This window comes from Hibiscus syriacus, unplaced genomic scaffold, assembly GCF_006381635.1.
Source record: "Hibiscus syriacus cultivar Baekdansim isolate YM2019G1 unplaced genomic scaffold, ASM638163v2 tig00110893_pilon, whole genome shotgun sequence".
Taxonomy (NCBI): Eukaryota; Viridiplantae; Streptophyta; class Magnoliopsida; order Malvales; family Malvaceae; genus Hibiscus; species Hibiscus syriacus.
Window position 1 is genome coordinate 2,845,771 of NW_024062901.1, and position 19,488 is coordinate 2,865,258.

Below are 19,488 nucleotides of genomic sequence, written 5' to 3' on the forward strand. Positions count from 1 at the left end.
AGTAATAAAAATTAATTATGTGGTTAAAGCCAAAAGTATATTTTATGAGAATTAGCGGTATAGTTGGCATGCAAGAGTCGAGGGTTTTACGCGGTCCTTTGGGACAATTCTACGTGGTCCTTCGGGATAAATTTTACACAGTCCTTTAGGATAAATCTACGTGGCACTTCGGTGTAAATTCTACGTGGGACTTCGATGTAAATCATATGAGCAGTGGTGACTGCATTAGTGCACAACCTTAATGTACTCACATACCTTGAGTTCTCAGTGATATACGTTGGGCTAATTAAATAAATGGATATAAATTAAACAAATTGATATTAATTAAAAAGTGTATAAATGTATATGTAGTTTATGAAATAAAAATTATGAATTGAAAGATGCCTAAAAGTAAATGTTATATATATATATATGAAATGTATACGGTTTTTCTGTATTCAATGATTTCATTGAAATGTTTTAACAAGTTAATAAGAATTGAACAATATATAATGTTTTTATGAATTGTTTATTAGTTTTATATGAAATGTTTCCAAGGAAATGTCTAAACAATTGTTTTTAAATGTTTTGTTATGCTCTTTACGCCTCACTAACTCAATGACTTAGCGTGTGAGTGTTTTCACACGTAGGTTCAAAGTTATACGAGGAGTAAGCCGAGTAAGCAAGGGGCATGACAACATACCTTTGAAGATTATCATATCAAAGAAATTTGAAATGTATATGATTGTGTTCTAGGAATGTTGTTGGCATGTACCATAAATGTAAAGTGTAGATGCTCTGATATGTAAATTAACTATGATTTATTAAGTTTTGTTTTCCTTGTCAAGTTTTAATTGTATTTTAAAAGAGTCAAAGAGTTTGAAAAGTCAATGTGACACCTCAAATTCGTATCCGGGTCGGATACGGGTCGGTGGTGTTACAGTTTTGTAAATATTTTTATTTGTAATATGCTAGATCTGGTCGTATCATATAGGTCAGGTCTAGGGGTTACAATTAGTTAATATCATAGCTTTTGGTTTTTAAAACATCAGACTATGGATGGGTTCAAAACGAAAACATAATTTTGTGATGTTGTACGAAACAAGTTCTAAAGGTTATGTCACCAAGTTTTTACAAGTTTAATTATGTAAGGGACTCGAAGTGCCAAACTTGACCCTAGGTTTTATTTATTGTAGTGTATCTAGAGAATCATTCGAGATGAGTGTTAGACGAGACTGTTGATCTAATCGTGCGCGAGGTCGACCGGTTAGGTTAGTTGATTTGATAGTAGACCCACTGTTTCAAGATGACCCTCCTGCCCCAAGAAAATCTCCAGCTCCGAGAGATCTGTCACCTGCACCTGGTATATGTTTGACTACCCTGGTTAGAGGAGTACCAGATTCTAGGACGTAGCCTGTTAGTGTTGTTCTAGATGAAAATTTCGATAAATAATTTCTTCAATTGATTCAAGGTGTAATTAGAGCCGTAGGCGTTGCACCCAAGGTGCCTATTTCTTAGACTCTTATTGCAAATGGAGTAAGGACCTTTGTAGGCCCATCGGATGGAACTTTGACTGATGTTAAACTAAGAAAGATAAACTAAGAATAATAATAATAACTAAATTAAGTAATTAATCTCAAAAATAAATTATAATAAGTAATATGTCTACCTAATCTGATTATATTGCCAAATAGAGAGTATTATATACTTTATATTTGGTAGAATTAATGTAACAATTTAATTTTTTGAGTCATTATTATAACATTAACTGAAGTTATGAATGGACTAATTAATTTCAATAATTAAAATTGTACTTTGAAATGCTCTTAGATCAGTATGAAATCTATATAGAAAAGAGAAGTAAGGGGAAACATAAGATAAAAAATGTTCGAATTAATCGATCGAATTCAAATTAAGGTTTCGATCCGTTCTTTTCGGATTTTGTGAAGATTATAATATTTCGTATTGAAAAGTTATCCGATAATTATAATTCTTCGATTTAAAAAAATATATTTAACTAATTTTTGAAATACAAAAAACCGTTGAAATTGATATCTATATTTTTTATTCGAAGGCTCCTTTTTTATTTTCTTTTTTCTTTGCCGCGTTTCTTCAGCGACTTTTAACGGTTAACTAATTTTTAAAATTTAAGACCGTTAAAATTCAACAACTGCCCATGCAATCTAACGCGCCTTTACTTTGCCTCGCTTTTTTTTTCCTTTTCTTTTTTTCTCAGTGAAAAATAATTTATTAATCAAAGAAAATCTTATTAAAAACCTCCCTCAACCTAAGAGGAGGAAAAGAGTATTCTTAACTAGGAGAAAGCAACACCCTCGAAGCGCACTTCACACCATGCATGGATGTAAAATCACAACCCTGCTAATAACACATTCTGAATCAACCAACCACGACAACGATAATTTCTTAACCACCATATCCATCTTTTATTTTTCTTATTAAAACATAAAAAAAATATTTTTGAGTACTTTTTCTATAAAAGAAATGTCTTGAAGAGGAGAACTCACTTTTATTTGTATATGTAAAACATAAATTTAAAAATTCACATTTGATATAACATATGAAATGTAATAAACTGGGCATTGCATATCATAATTTAAGTAATTGAGCATGGACTTCTTGTAAGGTTCAAATTGATACAAAATAAATTACTTCTCTCATATTAAGAGCAAACTAATTAAGAGTCTAAGACCCTAAAATACATAGAAACTATAATCAGAAGAAACTTTTTCAATGTGATTTTGATTATTCCATTTTTTGTTTATTCCACACAAAGCAAACAATTAAATATTAGAAAAGTCCTTCTCCAACTCCTGGAAGAACAAATCTAGAGGATCAAGAACATCGTTATTCGGAGGATTCGAATTGCATCCTCCTCCAGATCCAGGAATACCGGCAGTATCGTTTCCAGGAAGATTATTATTGTGTATTCCTCCAGATCCATGAGGAGCAGCCATGTTATCAACAGGATTGATATCATATCCTTCTGCAGGATTATCATTGTATTCTAGTGCAGACCAAACATGGTTCACTTCCGAAGGATCAACGATGTATTCTTCTACTGGATCAATGTCGTCTTCTTCTGTAGGATTCACAGGAATGACGTTGAATTGTTCTGCAGGATTAACATTGTACCCTTCAGAAGGATTGAGACTGTATCCTGGAGTTGGAACTATCGAATTGGGAACAACGAATCTCCCGCCAATCATATTAACATCAAACGCCATTACCCCTTGGCCCGATGAATTCCCAAAGTAAAACTGCTGGGAATCGGCGTTCAGAACAGCCAGCTTCTGTTCTTCCTCTTCCACATCCTTCTTCAACCTCTCCAAGGCAGATTTCAGTTCAAGGAGCTGTGACAAGTCGAGCGCTTGGATCTTTGGGTGCTGGTTTTCGTTTATCATCACTTTAAGCTGTTCCCCGAGTTCCTTTGCAGCTTCTAACTTGTCCGTCGCCTGTTACAAATCATGCACAATACATATATAATAATCTCGTTTGATAAATTAAATCCAAAAATGAAGAGATATAACCAAACCCGCGTAATCTCATTGTTCAGCTGACGGATATTCGCATTCTGGCGAGCCTTGATAAGCAACGATGTCTCGGAAGTATCCGGCGGGCTGCAATTGAGATAACGGTCGACAACAGTGTCTACTGTAGGGTTACCGAAAGAAAACGGCTTTTTGGACGGCGAGAAGACAACAATGGCGAGCTCAGCACCGCAAAGGGTGCTGATTTCACTGGCCTTTTTGAACAGCCCAGCCTTACGCTTCGAGAAGGAGACTATGAGATGGGTTTCGTTCGTTATCTTCTTCATTTCAACTCTTTGTCGGCCTAGAGTCTTCTTCTCCATGTCGAAAAGCACCTAAACTGCAAAAACCAGTAGAGTGATAAGTACTCTTTGAATGGGATATATGTGATTAACAGGATGAAATTATTGAGTATTTATCTTGATGTTAATCAATATGCTTATGGAACTTTTACCTGTACATATTTATTATGCTTGGGTTTTATTTAGTGCATTCTCTTGTTTTAATTAAATCAGTTGCTAGTTTTGAACATTATATGGAAATTACAGTGAAAACAATTAAAATGCCTTGCTGCCCCTTAACCCTAATTGGCGCGTTACAATTTTTAATCATTTTATTCTTCTTATTAAGAACAATAGTTTTTCGAGAACAGAATATAATGTACACATGTTCTGCAAATGTAACTGTTCAAACCTTGAACTTCTAAAGAAAACGACACCCTATTCACCACTGAGGTCGTTTGATGAGTTCTAGGGCTCATGTGTAGATATTTTGAAATACTAATAACCGTTGAAGTAAACTAATTTTTTCCTTCATGATGCTAGTTTCATTTTACACGTGAAACATTAGTATAAAAAAAATCATATTTGATATATATAATATATTATATTCAACTAACTCAACATCCTATGACCATAGTTCGAGTAATTAATTGGACTTTTTTGTTAAGTTCAAATTGGTACGAAATAAATTATTATTTCATCTTATTCAACATTTAGGAATCTATATTAACTCATAATTTTCAGAATACGATATAGGCAATAGTTTGTGAACATATACATCAAGAACAAACTAAAACCCAAATTTATATAGAAATAATAAGTGGAAACTTTTTCCATGTGGTGACTTCCATTCTTTGTTTATTCCGCATAAAGCATCCAATTAATTCGAAAACTCCATCTCCAAATGCTTGAAGAACTGATCCAGAGGGTCAAAATTAGGGTCAAAAGTTTCGTTTTTGTTAGGGTTGGAATCCTTCGGATCCAGGAGTATCAAGCATATTGTTTCCACGAGGATTAGCATTGTGCAAGGCTGCAAATGAGACGAGACGGATCGTGAGCTATTCAAGATCGACTCAGTCAAAGCTCGATAAATACTCGATTTGAATGGACTCGTTTCGAGCTCTTAACGAGCCGAAACAAACTATTTTGCACTCAACCCGAAAAGCTCTCAAACAACGTAACCTTCTAAAGGATTGAGATTGTATTCTGGTATTGGAACTATCTTATTCGGAACAACGTATCCCCCATCTAAAGATGCACATAGCCGGATTTAAATCCGATCCGGATCGGATAAAAACCGATCCGATTTTTCACTAAGCCAAAAAACCGGTTCGGATCATAACCAATTTGAAGGGCCGAATGATGTAACCGGTTTCGGTTTTAAAAAAACCGATTTTTAATCCGGTAAAAAATCCGATCATCCAATTTTTTAAACAACAGACCGAATTTTTTCCGAATAAAAAATCAATTTTTTATCCGGTTTTTTTCAAATCGGTTTTAAATCCGATAAAAAATCCGATTGTCCAATTTTTTCCCAAACCGGTTACACTATTCGATTTTAAAATATCCGATCCGGTTTAAAAAAAAAATCGATTTTTCTCAAATCCGGTTTCGGATATTTTTTGCGCAAAATCGAATATTCGAATTTTTTGTGCACCTCTACCCATCCATCATATTTGCATCGAACGCCGCCATATTATTTGTTATTTGTGTAATACGTAACGAATTAGGCCAAGTTCCATATATATGTCTCAAAGTCAAAATTGAACCGCGCATTACAACTATTTTGCTTCTTTTTTTACTTTAAAGGGCATAATACAAGACAGAAAAGCTTTATGAATTATGATCAACAATGGTGATTACTAGAAATGGCTAATGGCCAGCCTAGTTGCAGAGACAGGCGAATCAACAAGAAACTACTGGATTTGCAGTGAGAGATCTTTCAACTGTTGGATGTCCACTTTTGATGGAGCTCGAGTGAGAGCACACTGAGCGGTCGTCGTCTTTGGAAAAGCAATGACATCTCTGATAGAATTTGCATCTGCTAACAACATAGCCAATCGATCCAAACCATACGCGATTCCCCCTGCAAAAATACGAGGAAATAGATAAATATCAGGTGAACTCTTATTCCAGATAGGAAGAAAGTTTGTTTTGTGGCCTAGGCATGTCAATACCATGTGGAGGAGCACCCATGTCTAAAGCTTCCAGAAGATAGCCAAACTTATCTTCAGCCTGTAAATAACATAAATCCAAATTTATTAGGACAGTAAGAGAATTTGACAAATCAAAGTATAATCTCTGCTTTTCTAGGAACTAGAAGCATTCTAGTTTCGTATTTCGCTACGATTATTATGTTCTTTTAGGCCACTATGAATAGGATCAGACTATCAAACTGACACTAGCTAGATAACAGAATCATCCTCTACCTACGTTTACTTAGCCGCAACAATAAAGGCAATAGCAAGATGTGTAATGGACACAAGATTTCCCCATTTACATGGTGCAGATGATATCCATAGATTTATAAATTCTTGAGTAGATTAAGGTTCTTCTAACCTCTTCAGGAGAGATGCCAATAGTTTCCAGTACTTTCTGTTGGACCTCGCGTTTATAAATTCTTAAACTTCCTCCACCAATCTGACAATGCAAGAAGCAATGATGCATTCAGTTACCATCTATAAGAGGTGGTCGACCAAATCTCACCCTTTAAAGTTAAATGAAAGCACATGATACAAATACCTCAACCCCATTGTAAACCATGTCATAAGCTAGGGCTCGTGCAGAAGAAAGATCTCCCATATCTTCAGGGTTTGGTGCAGTAAATGGATGATGCAAGGGCTACAAGATAAGTACAATTTCAACAACAGGCAGAAGCAAGCCGAAAATATTGTATACAACAAAAGTACAAAACTAAAACTTCCATCCATATATATATATATATTCCATACAAATTACTTTAACAAGCTAAGCTTTCATCAAATTATGTTGCGTAAGCACATATGAGAACAAAAAGAAAATAAAGAAATAACCAAATTTAAAATTTGAATATATACTCGTATTTTGATATAACTGAGAAAACTTATAATACCAAGGAAAATTAAATCTAAAACTGCAGCTACTCCCTTAATTCCTCAAAAATGACAGAATCACACACTGTTAAACTAAGATGGGGATGATAAGTATAAAGGGAGCTACATATCACACAAAAATGCCAATTCTTTCAGATATATATATATATATATCAATTATTTCAATAAAATTACCAAAACATAACAAAAGCATGACACAGACCTCAAATCTCTGCTCTGAATCATTCCACTCGAACATTGGGAAATCAGTCACCCACAAAATTGAATGCTTAGACTGCATTTCAGATTTGAAGCAAATGCTTAACTTTAGAAATGAAAAAAATAATAAGAAAGCAACAAATATGTTTTCAGATAGAAGACTGCTCAGGAACTTACGTGGTCAAGCAAACCCAGTTCATGGGCCATGAATACCCTAAGTCGATCTAAGGTTCTATTAACAGATGTATGATGACCAACTGCAAACAAGATCAGATCACCTGGTCCTGCAGAGCATTTTCTCAAGAATTCTTCTCTGTTCTCTGGACCCAAACTAGATACTAGAGCATGAATTCCTTCGATCTCCCCTAAAGTAATAATAAAACCATCAGACCAGATTTACAAATAGCAACTCAACTTTTCAAGGGGGGCAGCTGAACTAGATAGAGAAAATTACTATTTACCATCATCCAAGACCTTAAGGAAGGGTAAACCCTTTGCTCCAGACTTGATTGCTTCATTATAAACATCACCTTTCTTAAGAGCTGTGTTTGAAAATCTTTTAGCGCCTGAAGGCACACATAATGTTTTGATAATTCCCCCATTTTTTAATGTATCTGCAAAGAGCCTGAAGGGAGTGTCTAAGAAGACGCCAGATACCTGCAGCTCCAACGGGAGTCAACAAATTGGTGAATATTAGACAATGAAGTAAACCAGCAAAAAGTAGACAATATAGGCCAGGTAAATAAGTGGGCAATGGTCATTACATTTTTCAACTCAAGATCAAATCTGATATCTGGGCGATCAGAACCATAACGATCCATTGCCTCAGCATACGTTAGTCTTGGGAAAGGGTTAGGTAGCTGGATGCCCTTAATCTCTAGAAAGACCTGCATCAAATATGCTTTCTTAACCCTCCTATAATGTGAAGAGACTAAAACGATTTGAAGTTCTTGTAAATGCATAAACTACTTCACATGCCCAATATGGTGAGAGAAATCACCTTCGGTCCTTTATTTACATTCAATGTAAAAAGGCAGAGTGCCAAAAGGCCTTCTGATAATTGCCTTAGTGTTTACCTAGAGGATCAATTAGCAAACCTAGCTTGACTAACTAATGGGCCATTGGGCAGTGAAGATTGAAGCCAAGCCACTAAGAAGGCCCACAAGCTGAGCCATCAAGCATACCTCAAGCCTGAGCTGAAGGCGGCCAGCATAGTATTGAGTTAAACTTGAATATTTTAATTACCAACCCCACCCAAAGAGATACTTATGAATAGCTCCTCCTGAAAGATATTTTGGAGCTAGGACAAATCATTTTATCATATAGGCCCCAATTAACAAACCTTTCTAATTAAGTCTTCATTAAGTTTAAGCATGTCCTCCAATGGAGTGAAAGCCAATTCCATATCTAGTTGTGTGAACTCAGGCTGTCTGTCAGCTCTCAGATCTTCATCTCTAAAACATCTGGAGGGAAAAATGGAAAAAGAAAGAAATTATGTCCTGGTTATAGCCCAGAAGATTCTTGCAATAACTGGTGTTACACTAATTCTTAGAAGAAACTGGATATTGTAAACCCTCCCTTTTTTCGTAACAAACATAGGAAAAATAAATCAAACTGAGTCCATGAACAGCCGTGCACCTCCTGACTCTCATCATGCAGATTGAAAAATGGTTAAAATTTGGTTCAAGTAAATTAGTTCTTTCCACACACAAACACAAAAGAATTGCAGAAAGCTTATCAAGATAGGAGAAAAATTGCAACATTTACATGTGCTGCTGACAAGAAGTAAAAACTTACCTTGCTATTTGATAGTATTTATCAAAACCGGAAACCATTAACATTTGCTTGAAAAGCTGTGGACTTTGAGGCAAAGCATAGAATGTTCCCGACTTCAAAATATACATTAGAGTGAATCAGACCTCTTTCATTGTCCCAAATCCCAATAATATAGGTAGGTGATGAAGGCTTGAAAATTTTACGTGATGAAGACTTGAAAATTTAACACGTGTTGACTGAATAACCACCAATTAGGATGCAGTCTTAAGGCATTTAATAGCAGCTGAATAACTAATACCTGGATTCTTGAGGGAACCAAATAATCCCGAGCACCTTCTGGAGTAGATCTTGAGAGCATTGGAGTTTCAATCTACCTTGTAACCATGAAAAGTTCAGAACCAAACAGAGACTGAACATGAATCACTATAAAATAACTAAAGCAATAACAATTACTAAATTAGAACAAACTTCATAGGGTTACACCTCCACAAACTTATGTACATCCTCTAGATACCGTCGAATGAATTTCACCACTTTATGACGCAGCATCATGTTGAAATGCATTTGTTGTCGACGTAAATCAAGGTATCGGTATCTATGAAAAAAGTATTACAACAATAGACATCAACTCAAACTCCCAAATAAATCATAAGGAAAACCATTTGCAGTAAACTGAATTGCTTAATACAATTAAAAAATTAAAAGAAAAGACCCAAAAACATACTGTAAACTAAGCTAATCAAGTAATCAGGAACAATATAGCTCATTCTCCATCCCTTCATATGATAAGACAATGTCAGGTTTATCAGCTAATAAGGCACATAGCTTTTTTTTTGGACAAATTGAAGTAAGATAAAAGCAGGCAACCTTAAACGGATTTCTTCCTTAACAAAATCATTTGAATCATCCGCGCTAGTAACCAAAAACGGAAGCTTTGATCTTACAGCATTCAATATCTGAACATGCTCCGCAGCGACCTGGAAGACATAATTTACACGGAATTAAAGGCATAGTAATAAAGAATGAATAAGCTCAAATCGAGTAAATATACCTCTATGGAGCCAGTTTTCATTTTCTTATTAACAGACTCACTGGGCCGAGACCGAACAACACCATCAACTGCAACCACATACTCAAGCCTCAAATCCTTAATAGCATCATGAGCATCAGGAAACTCACCCGGAAGTGATGTAATCTATAATTCAAAAAACAAAACCATCATTCTAAAAAACAAAAAAGAACCCAACTTTACAATTTCATTTACAGCAAGTTTGCAAATGAATACCTGGACAATGCCAGTGTGATCTCTGAGATTAAAAAAGGTGAGGCCACCATGGACCCGGTGGAGAGCGACCCACCCGCAAACCCGGACCCGAGAACCCACGTCTTCATTCGACAAGTCACCGCAAAAGGCGGTGCGGGAGACCCAACGGAGAGAGTCGGTGAGAGGGGGGATGGGGCCGGGAGTTTCGGAGGAAACGGGCGGAGGAGATTGAAAAGTGGAAGCTGAAACAGAGGAAAGGGTTCGGCTTTGACGGGTATTGGGAAGTGATTTTGGGAGTAAAATGGAAGGGAACGCAGCGAGAGGTCTGGCGCGAAAGGAGAGGAGGAGGAAGGATTTGAGAAGCAGAGACATTGTTCGGAGGTTTTTCGAGCGAAGGGGATTTGGGCAACGTTGGTTTATACGCAGATCACGGGTTTAATGGATTGGGTCTCGCGTGCGGAGCACGTGGCTTCTATATTGGTCGCACTTAAAAACTTATTTTATTTTTTATTTGGGTAAAGTACATTAATGGTCCCCGACTATAATAATCTACTTTGTTGACTCATTTGACTATTAAAAATTATAAAATTATCCTTCGACTATATGACATTACTTTATTGAGTCATTCAACTATTAAAATTTGTAAAAGAGTAACATGACTATTCATATATTCCAAATTCAACATTTTTTATTAAAAATATAACGGTCATATGAGCTGAACGTTAACCTGCTGACTGAGATATGATAAATTTTGACCCTATAACTGTTTGAGTTGTATAGTCGTTTGAGATTCTGATATCATATCCTATCATATCTCGTCAGTAGGTTAACATCCAACTCACACAACTATTAATTTTTTAATGAAAACGATGAGTTTGAGACATATGAATAGTTTGATAACAATTATGTAACTTTTAATAGTCAGTGGCTCAACAAAGTAACACTCTATAGTCATAAGATCATTTTATAATTTTTAATAGTCAATGGACTTAATAAAACAACGCCCTATAGTAGAGGGACCATTTATGTACTTTTCTCTTTTTTATTTTTGTCAACCATTTTATCTTCGACTTAGGGTGAGGTGAGGATGTAAATGATAAGGTTTGAGCTTGATATAAGGATTTAAGGTATAAGATTTTTATTTTTTTATACTTTAAATTTTATATAATATAAGTATTAATAATAAAATCAATTATGTTATAATAAAATATTAAAAAGATAACTCGTGTTATAAAAAATTTTATGATATAATGTTAGAATGATTAAAAATAAGAACAATCCAAAAGTTTAATGATTAAATTAAAAAAATTTAAACCTTAATAACTAAAATAGGAGAAAGATAAAATTGAGTGATGAAGTCTATGTTTTATAATTTTCCCTTAAAACAACCCGTGTAAACTACAAGTAGGTCTGTAAATGAACTGAACGTTCAGCGAACCGTTCATGAACCGTGCGGCGGGAAGTTCGTTTATGTTCGTTTATTTATTAAATGAACGAACATGAACAAGATTTTGCGTTCGTTTAATTAAATGAACGAACATGAACAAAGGGCTCGTTAGTTCATTTATGTTCGTGAGCGTTCGATTATATGTTCGTTCATTTATATTCATTTATGTTCGTTCATTTATGTTCGAACATAGGGCAAGTTGAATATGTTACGAAGATTATTGAAGTTGTTTGGATTTCAAAAAGATTGTTTTGTTGAACAAATTAACTTTAAGACTTCATTATGTTCATATAGTTTATTTATGATTTATGTATGTTTTTGTCGTATTCGAACAAATTAACTCTAAAGTTGCAGGTTACATTAATGAATTTTAAGTTGTTATTCTTGTTGTTTACTTTTTTTTACATTCGTTTGTTGTGTTCGAATAAGTTTTTTTTGTGTTTGTGTTGTTCGTTTATTGTGTTCGTTTATGTTCGTTCGTTTATTGTGTTCGTTTATGTTCGTTCGTTCGTGTTCGTTTATTATTTAAATGAACGAACATGAACAAAAAAAAATTGTTCATTTATGTTCGTGTTCGTTTATGTTCGTTTATTTATTAAATGAACGAACATGAACATAACTCCGTTCGTGTGCGTTTGGTTCGTTTACAAGCCTAACTACAAGGAGATCGTTAATGTTTTCATAAGTTTAGTTTAATAACTAATGTTTTGAACAATAGGTGGTCCGGTTTATGGTAAAATGAGCATTCTGTCATTAAGGCCTAACAATGTTTTAGTTTAAGTGGATTTTGGGTGAGTTTATGGGTATGGCTTTCCTATTTATTTGAGAATGTTTTTGGATACGAGTTTTTCACGTAAAAGTATCGTTTTTCTAATTTTTTGGTTTTAGTTAATAATGACGTTTCAAACGTAAAATTTTAGTTGAAAATGAATTGTTTAGGGATGTTTTTGCCTTTCAAACGAAATTTTAGGTCAAAATCACCTCCATAGGTGTTCTCAAACGACTCCTTCATAGGGATTGTGCCCGAGTTAAAAATTATAGGGTTAACGGTGATTAGTAAAGAAGAATATTAGACGAAAGTGTTTTCTTCTCCATCATATTTAGTGTGCAGAGTGCTGCATTCATCGGTGTCTGTTTGATCTACAGCAATGCGTGGCATTTGCAAAAGAGGAGTGACCATGGAAGACATATGATTTTATGTTATGATGCGAACTTATGAAGTTATATAAAAAATTTAAAGAATGTGAAATTATAAAATTTTAGATAATGTAAAAGTAGATCATCAATAAAAAAAGAAGGTATATAAAAATTTATTTTTTCTTAAAAAACATTGCTCGTGTTCTTCAACATCTCCTCGATCCATCCTTGTGTCTGTTCTTGGGTTTCTACTTAAAGTCAAGACTCGCGCCAATCTCCACGTTGAGATTCGGTTCTGCTTCCTTGAAAACAAACTTCATTTCGCTTTGGGGGTTTCGACCCAAGATGCATATATAATTGTTAGAAGGTTCATTTCATATAGTGTTATCTGACAGCTAATATAATATATATTTTTCCCCAGGAGGCCTTGATTATATCTAGAGCTAAGATGGTAATCCCCCAAGTGTCAGCGGTGAGCAGAGATTGAAGTTGGTGGAGATTAAACAACATAATCTTTTCTGTGAACTTATTTCGGTTACATGTACGTCTGTCAACTGTCATCCATAATATTTCCATCATCTGCTCCATTTATAGCACCATAACCCATGAAAAGTGAATGGGAAAGAAAGCAGACTTTTCTTTTTCTTTCAAATAAAAAACATGCAAATGGTAATCATTGTTTGACCTTCAACTTTCAGCCCTTTTGAGGGGGTTTTCGGTGTCCTTTTGCATCTTAAGTGCGACCCTCCTTTTTGATTATGTTGAAAGGCACGTGCACCCACCAACCATGCATTTACAGTCATCATTCCACAATGCATGCACCCATACGTGTGACGCAGCATGATTGCAAAAACAAGACATTTTTTTCATTATAAAAGTTAGCTTTCCCCCATGCCAGCTCCATCCTTGCTCTTATGTGTTTACCAGCTGTGCCGTTTCTCCTTCATGAAGCGTTTTTCAAAGTTACATTTTCATGCATAAGGTTTAAACTTCATCTTAACCAATTAATTATTGTTATAAATAATCTCAAGTTCATCATAAAATTAATTTAATGAGATAAAACATTAGATTTTAAAAAAAAAATATTAGTGATTTAAATATTAACGTCGTGAAAGAAACATACTCGCTCCCTTTAAAAGTGTCCTGGGTTCAACTTTTTGTTATAGACCATCGGCCTGATCGGTCAATCAGAAAGGCCACCACAAAGGCACAACAAAAACTGACATATACCCTTCTTTTAATGCAAAAAAAGGCTCTCCTCTCCATTCTAAAAAGCTATCTTCAAAGGTGGTATAGCTTTCTAAGACAAGGGACTAGTCAAATGATATGGCCACCCTTTGCTTCCATGCACATATTTGTATACAGCTCATGTATAGCTCTTGTACCTATGCATCTTATCTTGCCCTCAGTACACTAATTAATGTTTCTCTATGTTAAAACAACAATGGTTCTTCTTATTTATATTAACCTATAAAAGAAATATATATATATATCATCAGTGTAATGAGTAGTCAAAATCCATCATCCTGAATCTGGTGTACCTTGTAAACCCAGATTTTATACTTTATTCTGCTGCAATTAATGCTGGTTTTGGATGTTTCTTGTGACATATATTAATATTATATTTTTTGTATTGGGGTTAAGAATTTGTATATATCTTATGGTTATGTCTCTGGTGCATTTAATGCTGGTTTCAGTGAATTTTCTATTATACTTTAAAGCAACTTGGGGTATCACCATATTTGAACCAGTTGGAGTTCATGGAAGCAACAACACAAACGCTTTCCAACAGGTAATGTCTGAATCTGATTCCATCTTTATTTCATTTTGTCGTCTTCTCTTCTATTAATCTTGTACTGGAAAAAAACATTGCATGCCTACGTTTTTTTTTTGCTTCCCATTTATTTTTTGCAGGCAAATCATAGTCTTATACTGTTTTTTTCCTTAGGAATGAGAGTCTCAGCTCTGTCTAGGGTTCTTCAGCTTTCTTTTACCATGATAAAAGTCACTTCCTTAGAGATGATATATCTGCAAAGATCAGACAACTCCGTTTTCAGCTCTTAACATACGGATTTATCCCATTGACAGTGATCCATTACAGGAAAAGACATGAAGAACAAGTTAAACACAATCTTTGAAGCTTCGAGTATATAGATCATAGTCGTTTGATTGTATGAATTTTGTTACCTAGAAGGAAATGAGAGAAATAAAGGGTCATGTTGAAGCTAAGATCGAAACTTCGAATATCGAAGTTCGAAACTCGTTAAAGCTGGAGGTACAAATTCTCATCCTTTAATCTATTTATCTATCTATCTATGTACGTGTGTATATATTCAAAGTTATAATATTTTCCATATTCATTTTCTGCAGATTCTACAGCTTCAAGAACGGTTGCAGGACCAATTTGTGGTTCGGAGTACATTGGAGAAGGCATTAAGTCACAGGCCGTTTACCTATGATTTAGCAGTTGAAAATTTAATCCCCACAGTAAATTTCATTAGTTTTGTGACTATTTTCTTTTATAAGTAACTTTTTTCCATGAGTTAATTACATTTAACAGGGGTAAAATCCCATTGATTTTGTTAATGAAATGGTACTTCAATCAAATTCCAGGATGCCAAGGAACTTATCAAGGATATTGCAGTTTTAGAACTGGAAGTTGTCCACTTGGAGAAGTATCTTCTCTCATTGTACCGTAAAAATTTCGATAAAACATTCTTGTCTCTAAAGACCATTCATGAAAAGCCGAAACCTGCTTCAATGGCACATAAAGAGATGCTTCAAGAGGTTCAGACACATGACACTATTCAACCTGGTGATCCGGTTTCGTCTCGGAATTCTATCGGAAATCGTCCAAAGGAATGCAATGATCTTTGGGGTAGTGCACAACTGTTAGATTCCAGCATTTATCGAAGCCATTCTTCGCTATCGGATCAGCGATCGGCATATTCGGTTAATTCTCCCCGACGAACCATAGCGAAAGCTATAGAACAATACCATTCTCTGCCTTTGTCCATGTTGGAGGTGAATTATATCAATGTGAACTCCGTTAGCATTTAGACATCAATGCTTTCTGATTTTCTTTTCCCTTTCAATTCCCAGCAAGCTCAGATGGATACTTCAAATGGATACAGCTCGGCAGAGCATTTCGGAACCGGCATTGACGATCATGTGACCGAAACACCGAACTGGCTTTCCGAGGAGATGATCAAGAGCATTTCAGCCATATATTGTGAACTTGCAGATCCACCTTTGATTAACCGTGATTACTTGGCCTCTCCTATTTCACATTTTGAAAACCCTTTTAGCATTGGGGAACCAAAGGAGTACAGTGGACCTTACTGCACAATGGTGAAGATTCAATGGATCTGCAGGGATGGTAAGAAGTTACAGGATATTGAACATAAGCTCCAATACTATAGGTGAGCTTTATTTATCAATCCCCATATGCATTTGATTTCTCATTTTGATTTAACCGAAATAAAGAATCTAGATCGAGTGTTTTATAGGTCACTCGTTTATCAGCTGGAAGAAGTCGATGTTCGAAGGATGAAACATGAAGAGAAGCTAGCTTTCTGGATTAATGTACACAATTCTCTGGTGATGCATGTAATGTTTCCCCTTAGCATTCATCTTTTATTCAATCTCTTCCCAATAAGTTGCTTGAGAACATGCAACATGCTTCATTCTTTCAGGCGTTTCTGGTTTATGGCATTCCGAAAAACAATCTGAAGAGATTGTCCTTATTACTCAAGGTGAGCAAAGCTTCTCTGGTTAATTTAACCGAAGATCATGGAATCGATGTTTACCATTGCATTTACATGCCTATGTATGATACAGGCATCTTATGATGTGGGGGGACAGACCATAAGCATAGACACAATACAGAGTTCGATTCTGGGATGTCGGTTGCCTCGTCCTGGACAGGTACTTTTCCTTCCTCAAAACTTTTATCCACTTATGGTGGTTAGGAAATAATGCACTTGTTTATCACAACACTGAAAGAACTGATTTCTTACATCTGCTTGCAGTGGCTACGGTTTTTGTTTCCTTCGAAGACAAAATTTAAGGTCGGAGTTCCTCGAAGAGCATATGCAATTGAATGTGCAGAACCTCTTCTTCATTTCGCACTTTGTTCTGGAAGTTACTCGGACCCTGCGGTATGCGTTTGCCTTGAGATCATATTTTATGGCTGCAGGGTAAAATGTTAATGCTCAATTCATATCAATACTTACAGGTCCGTATATACACACCGGAGAACGTGTTCGAGGAACTCGAAGTTGCGAAAGAGGAGTACATACAGGCAAACTGGAGTGTCAACAAAGAACAGAAAATCATGTTACCAAAGCTTATGGACTATTTTGCAAAAGATTCAAATGTTTGCTCAGCTGGTTTGTTGCAGATGGTTGAGCAATTTATGCCTGATTCACTGAGGAAGAATCTTCAGCCATCTTGTAAGAGGAAGACGGGGAAAACCATGGAGTGGATCTCCCACAACTTCGCATTTCGATATCGATTTTCGAAAGAATTAGCTCAGTGATTGAATTTAATGCAAAAGGTGGGATTTTGGAATGACAGATGAATCATATCATAACCGCAACTTTCTGAAAACCCTCTGGCACTTGAGGATCAAATGAGGCGAAGAAACAAGTTTTGAGGATATATTTCAAACATTTGAGCTCGTTCACTCGTTATCCTGTTTGATCACAAAGTTTCTCCATTGAGAAGGTTGTGATTTGGCTGTCATTCCTAATTGTGTTTGAAGTTCTTGCATGCATCTTAATGTGAGAATTTGTTGTGTATAATATTGTATTGTAACTAAAACATCTTGATAAGCTTCATGATTGAAATCCCTAGTTTAGTCTTTCAACCATTTCCCATCTCTTATAAAAGATGTCCTAATAAGTACCAGACCGAGTAAATGATCTTATAAACAAGTCCATAAACGAATTTAGTCGTGAACATCATTCACAAAAATGAAGAAATGAGAAGAGAAGATGATGCTGTTGTATGGTTTCACAAGTGGCAGTATAGGAACCATATGTAGCAGAGAGAGAGCCCACGTAATCTTATTTTTGTAAAGCAGAGGTTAGAGTTTGCTCTTCTGAATTGCAGTTGGGGCTTTGGGTTTATCAGCCCAATTTCTTGGCCTTATTCTCTCCGAAAAGAAATTAACAACTAAATCCCATTTTCCTCCCCGTTTTCTTCTCTGTCGTTTCTTTGCCATTTAACGTAATTTACTGCTACTACAAACAGGAAACCAGTGTGAAAAGGGAGGGGGAAAAGAAATGGAAGAAGAGGGAGTAGGGTTAGCATTAGCAAGAGCGACGGAGCTGAGATTGAAAATCAGCAGCTGCATCACAAAAGCCACCGCCGCCAACCCTGTTTCTCCCCCATACGAACAAACCCCACAAAACCAAGCTGATGAAAATGGTAGGTTGAACGGAGACAAAGGCCATGATTCTCATCAAAGTCTCAGTGGAGAAGATGAAGACGAAGACGAAGAAACAACCGAGAGGCTTTTGGATATTCGATATGCCCTTGAATCACTGGAATCCCAGCTCCTTGCCCTACAGGTTTGTCTTATCCCCCCCCCCCCCCCAATTTTGTTAAATGTTACGTTCTTATGTTATAAACCCTAAGCCCTCTGGGAAAAAAACCCTGATTTTATTGACATGTATGCATGTAAATATGTGGAACGAAAAGAAAACTACGCATTGGATCCTAATTTCAAGCACTAATTTTTATGCTATGGAACTTAAGAATGAATTATTTTTCTGGAGTAGGGGCAAAGTGAACACATTTCTATATGAAGTTACCTGTGTAAGAATGGATTCAAAGCATTAGGTGTTAGTCTTTTCCTTGAAATAGGGATTTTTGTGTCGATAACATGTTTTTTCTTACAAAAAAAATGGATTAGAAGTTTAGTTTTCTTGACTTAACAGAATCTGCAACATCAACAAAGTTATGAAAAAGAAGTTGCCCTTTCCGAGATCGATTATAGCCGGAGAGTTGTCTTGGAGAAGCTAGAAGAATATCAAGGGAAGGACATGGAAGTGATTCTTGAGGCTTCTGCTTTTTTTAGTAAAACAGTGGAGAATAACAGTGATCTCCTCCTTCCTCCATATCCAAGTCGCCCCCCTCGGTCCTTGGTTCCAGATAACGGCTCTTTGTCACACTTACAGTCGACATACAAGCCTTTGCCAAATGGGATTTCCACCGGTGCCAAGCAAGTCGAATCCGAGAACTCGAGGAAAGGATTTGGCCACTTCATAAGTTCAGCAGTGAAGACATTTCTTCCCCTTGTTGGCGTAATGTACATACTAAGCCTGTCAAATTTTGTGCCAAGCATTGGGAAAGGTAACCCTGTAAAGATTTTTGGCATGAGTCGACGGCGTGCAAATGAAGAAAAGAATTCCGATGCTCCATGTCCACCTGGGAAAGTCTTGGTAATGGAAGATGGAGAAGCTCGATGCTTGGTGAAAGAGAGGATCGAAGTACCATTCGAGTCCCTTGTTGCCAAACCAGATGTAAACTATGGTTGCGGTTAGTTTGATATCATATTACTTCCAAATGTTGTGTATAACACTACTTTTATTGTTCATTAGTAGCAATGGAGTTTTACTTGAGTGGGTTTTCATAGTTCTAAGGAAATGAAATAGTAGAAAACTTGAATCTTTACAGAAATTCGACCAAAATTTTCCTCATATTAGTTTAACAAAGAAACTTTGTTTTCTTATCAATCAAGAGCAACCGATACTTCTCA

At 35.8% G+C, this 19,488-nt stretch overlaps 3 protein-coding genes across 3 annotated transcripts; 2 read left to right on the top strand and 1 right to left on the bottom strand.

The window, feature by feature from the left end:
* Nucleotides 1–5,544: 5,544 nt before the first annotated feature.
* On the bottom strand, nucleotides 5,545–10,559 carry LOC120145476 (aspartate--tRNA ligase, chloroplastic/mitochondrial-like). Its single transcript, XM_039159301.1, has 15 exons — nucleotides 10,160–10,559; nucleotides 9,926–10,069; nucleotides 9,742–9,851; nucleotides 9,358–9,469; nucleotides 9,173–9,244; nucleotides 8,896–8,987; nucleotides 8,441–8,561; nucleotides 7,863–7,985; nucleotides 7,560–7,755; nucleotides 7,276–7,463; nucleotides 7,103–7,174; nucleotides 6,551–6,649; nucleotides 6,368–6,448; nucleotides 5,986–6,043; nucleotides 5,545–5,894 (listed from the first exon to the last, which is right to left on the bottom strand). The coding sequence occupies exons 1-15, from the start codon at nucleotides 10,508–10,510 to the stop codon at nucleotides 5,725–5,727; spliced, it is 1,989 nt and encodes a 662-aa protein (XP_039015232.1). The 5' UTR covers nucleotides 10,511–10,559; the 3' UTR covers nucleotides 5,545–5,724.
* A 4,279-nt stretch (nucleotides 10,560–14,838) lies between these two features.
* On the top strand, nucleotides 14,839–17,501 carry LOC120145475. The gene is made up of 9 exons (XM_039159300.1): nucleotides 14,839–14,997; nucleotides 15,093–15,209; nucleotides 15,336–15,746; nucleotides 15,825–16,144; nucleotides 16,232–16,331; nucleotides 16,418–16,477; nucleotides 16,563–16,649; nucleotides 16,754–16,882; nucleotides 16,960–17,501. Exons 1-9 carry the CDS (start codon nucleotides 14,920–14,922, stop codon nucleotides 17,260–17,262), a joined length of 1,605 nt encoding a protein of 534 aa, XP_039015231.1. The 5' UTR covers nucleotides 14,839–14,919; the 3' UTR covers nucleotides 17,263–17,501.
* Nucleotides 17,502–17,941: 440 nt separating this feature from the next.
* On the top strand, nucleotides 17,942–19,364 carry LOC120145482 (plastid division protein PDV2-like). The gene is made up of 2 exons (XM_039159304.1): nucleotides 17,942–18,298; nucleotides 18,668–19,364. The coding sequence occupies exons 1-2, from the start codon at nucleotides 18,011–18,013 to the stop codon at nucleotides 19,271–19,273; spliced, it is 894 nt and encodes a 297-aa protein (XP_039015235.1). The 5' UTR covers nucleotides 17,942–18,010; the 3' UTR covers nucleotides 19,274–19,364.
* Nucleotides 19,365–19,488: the final 124 nt, after the last annotated feature.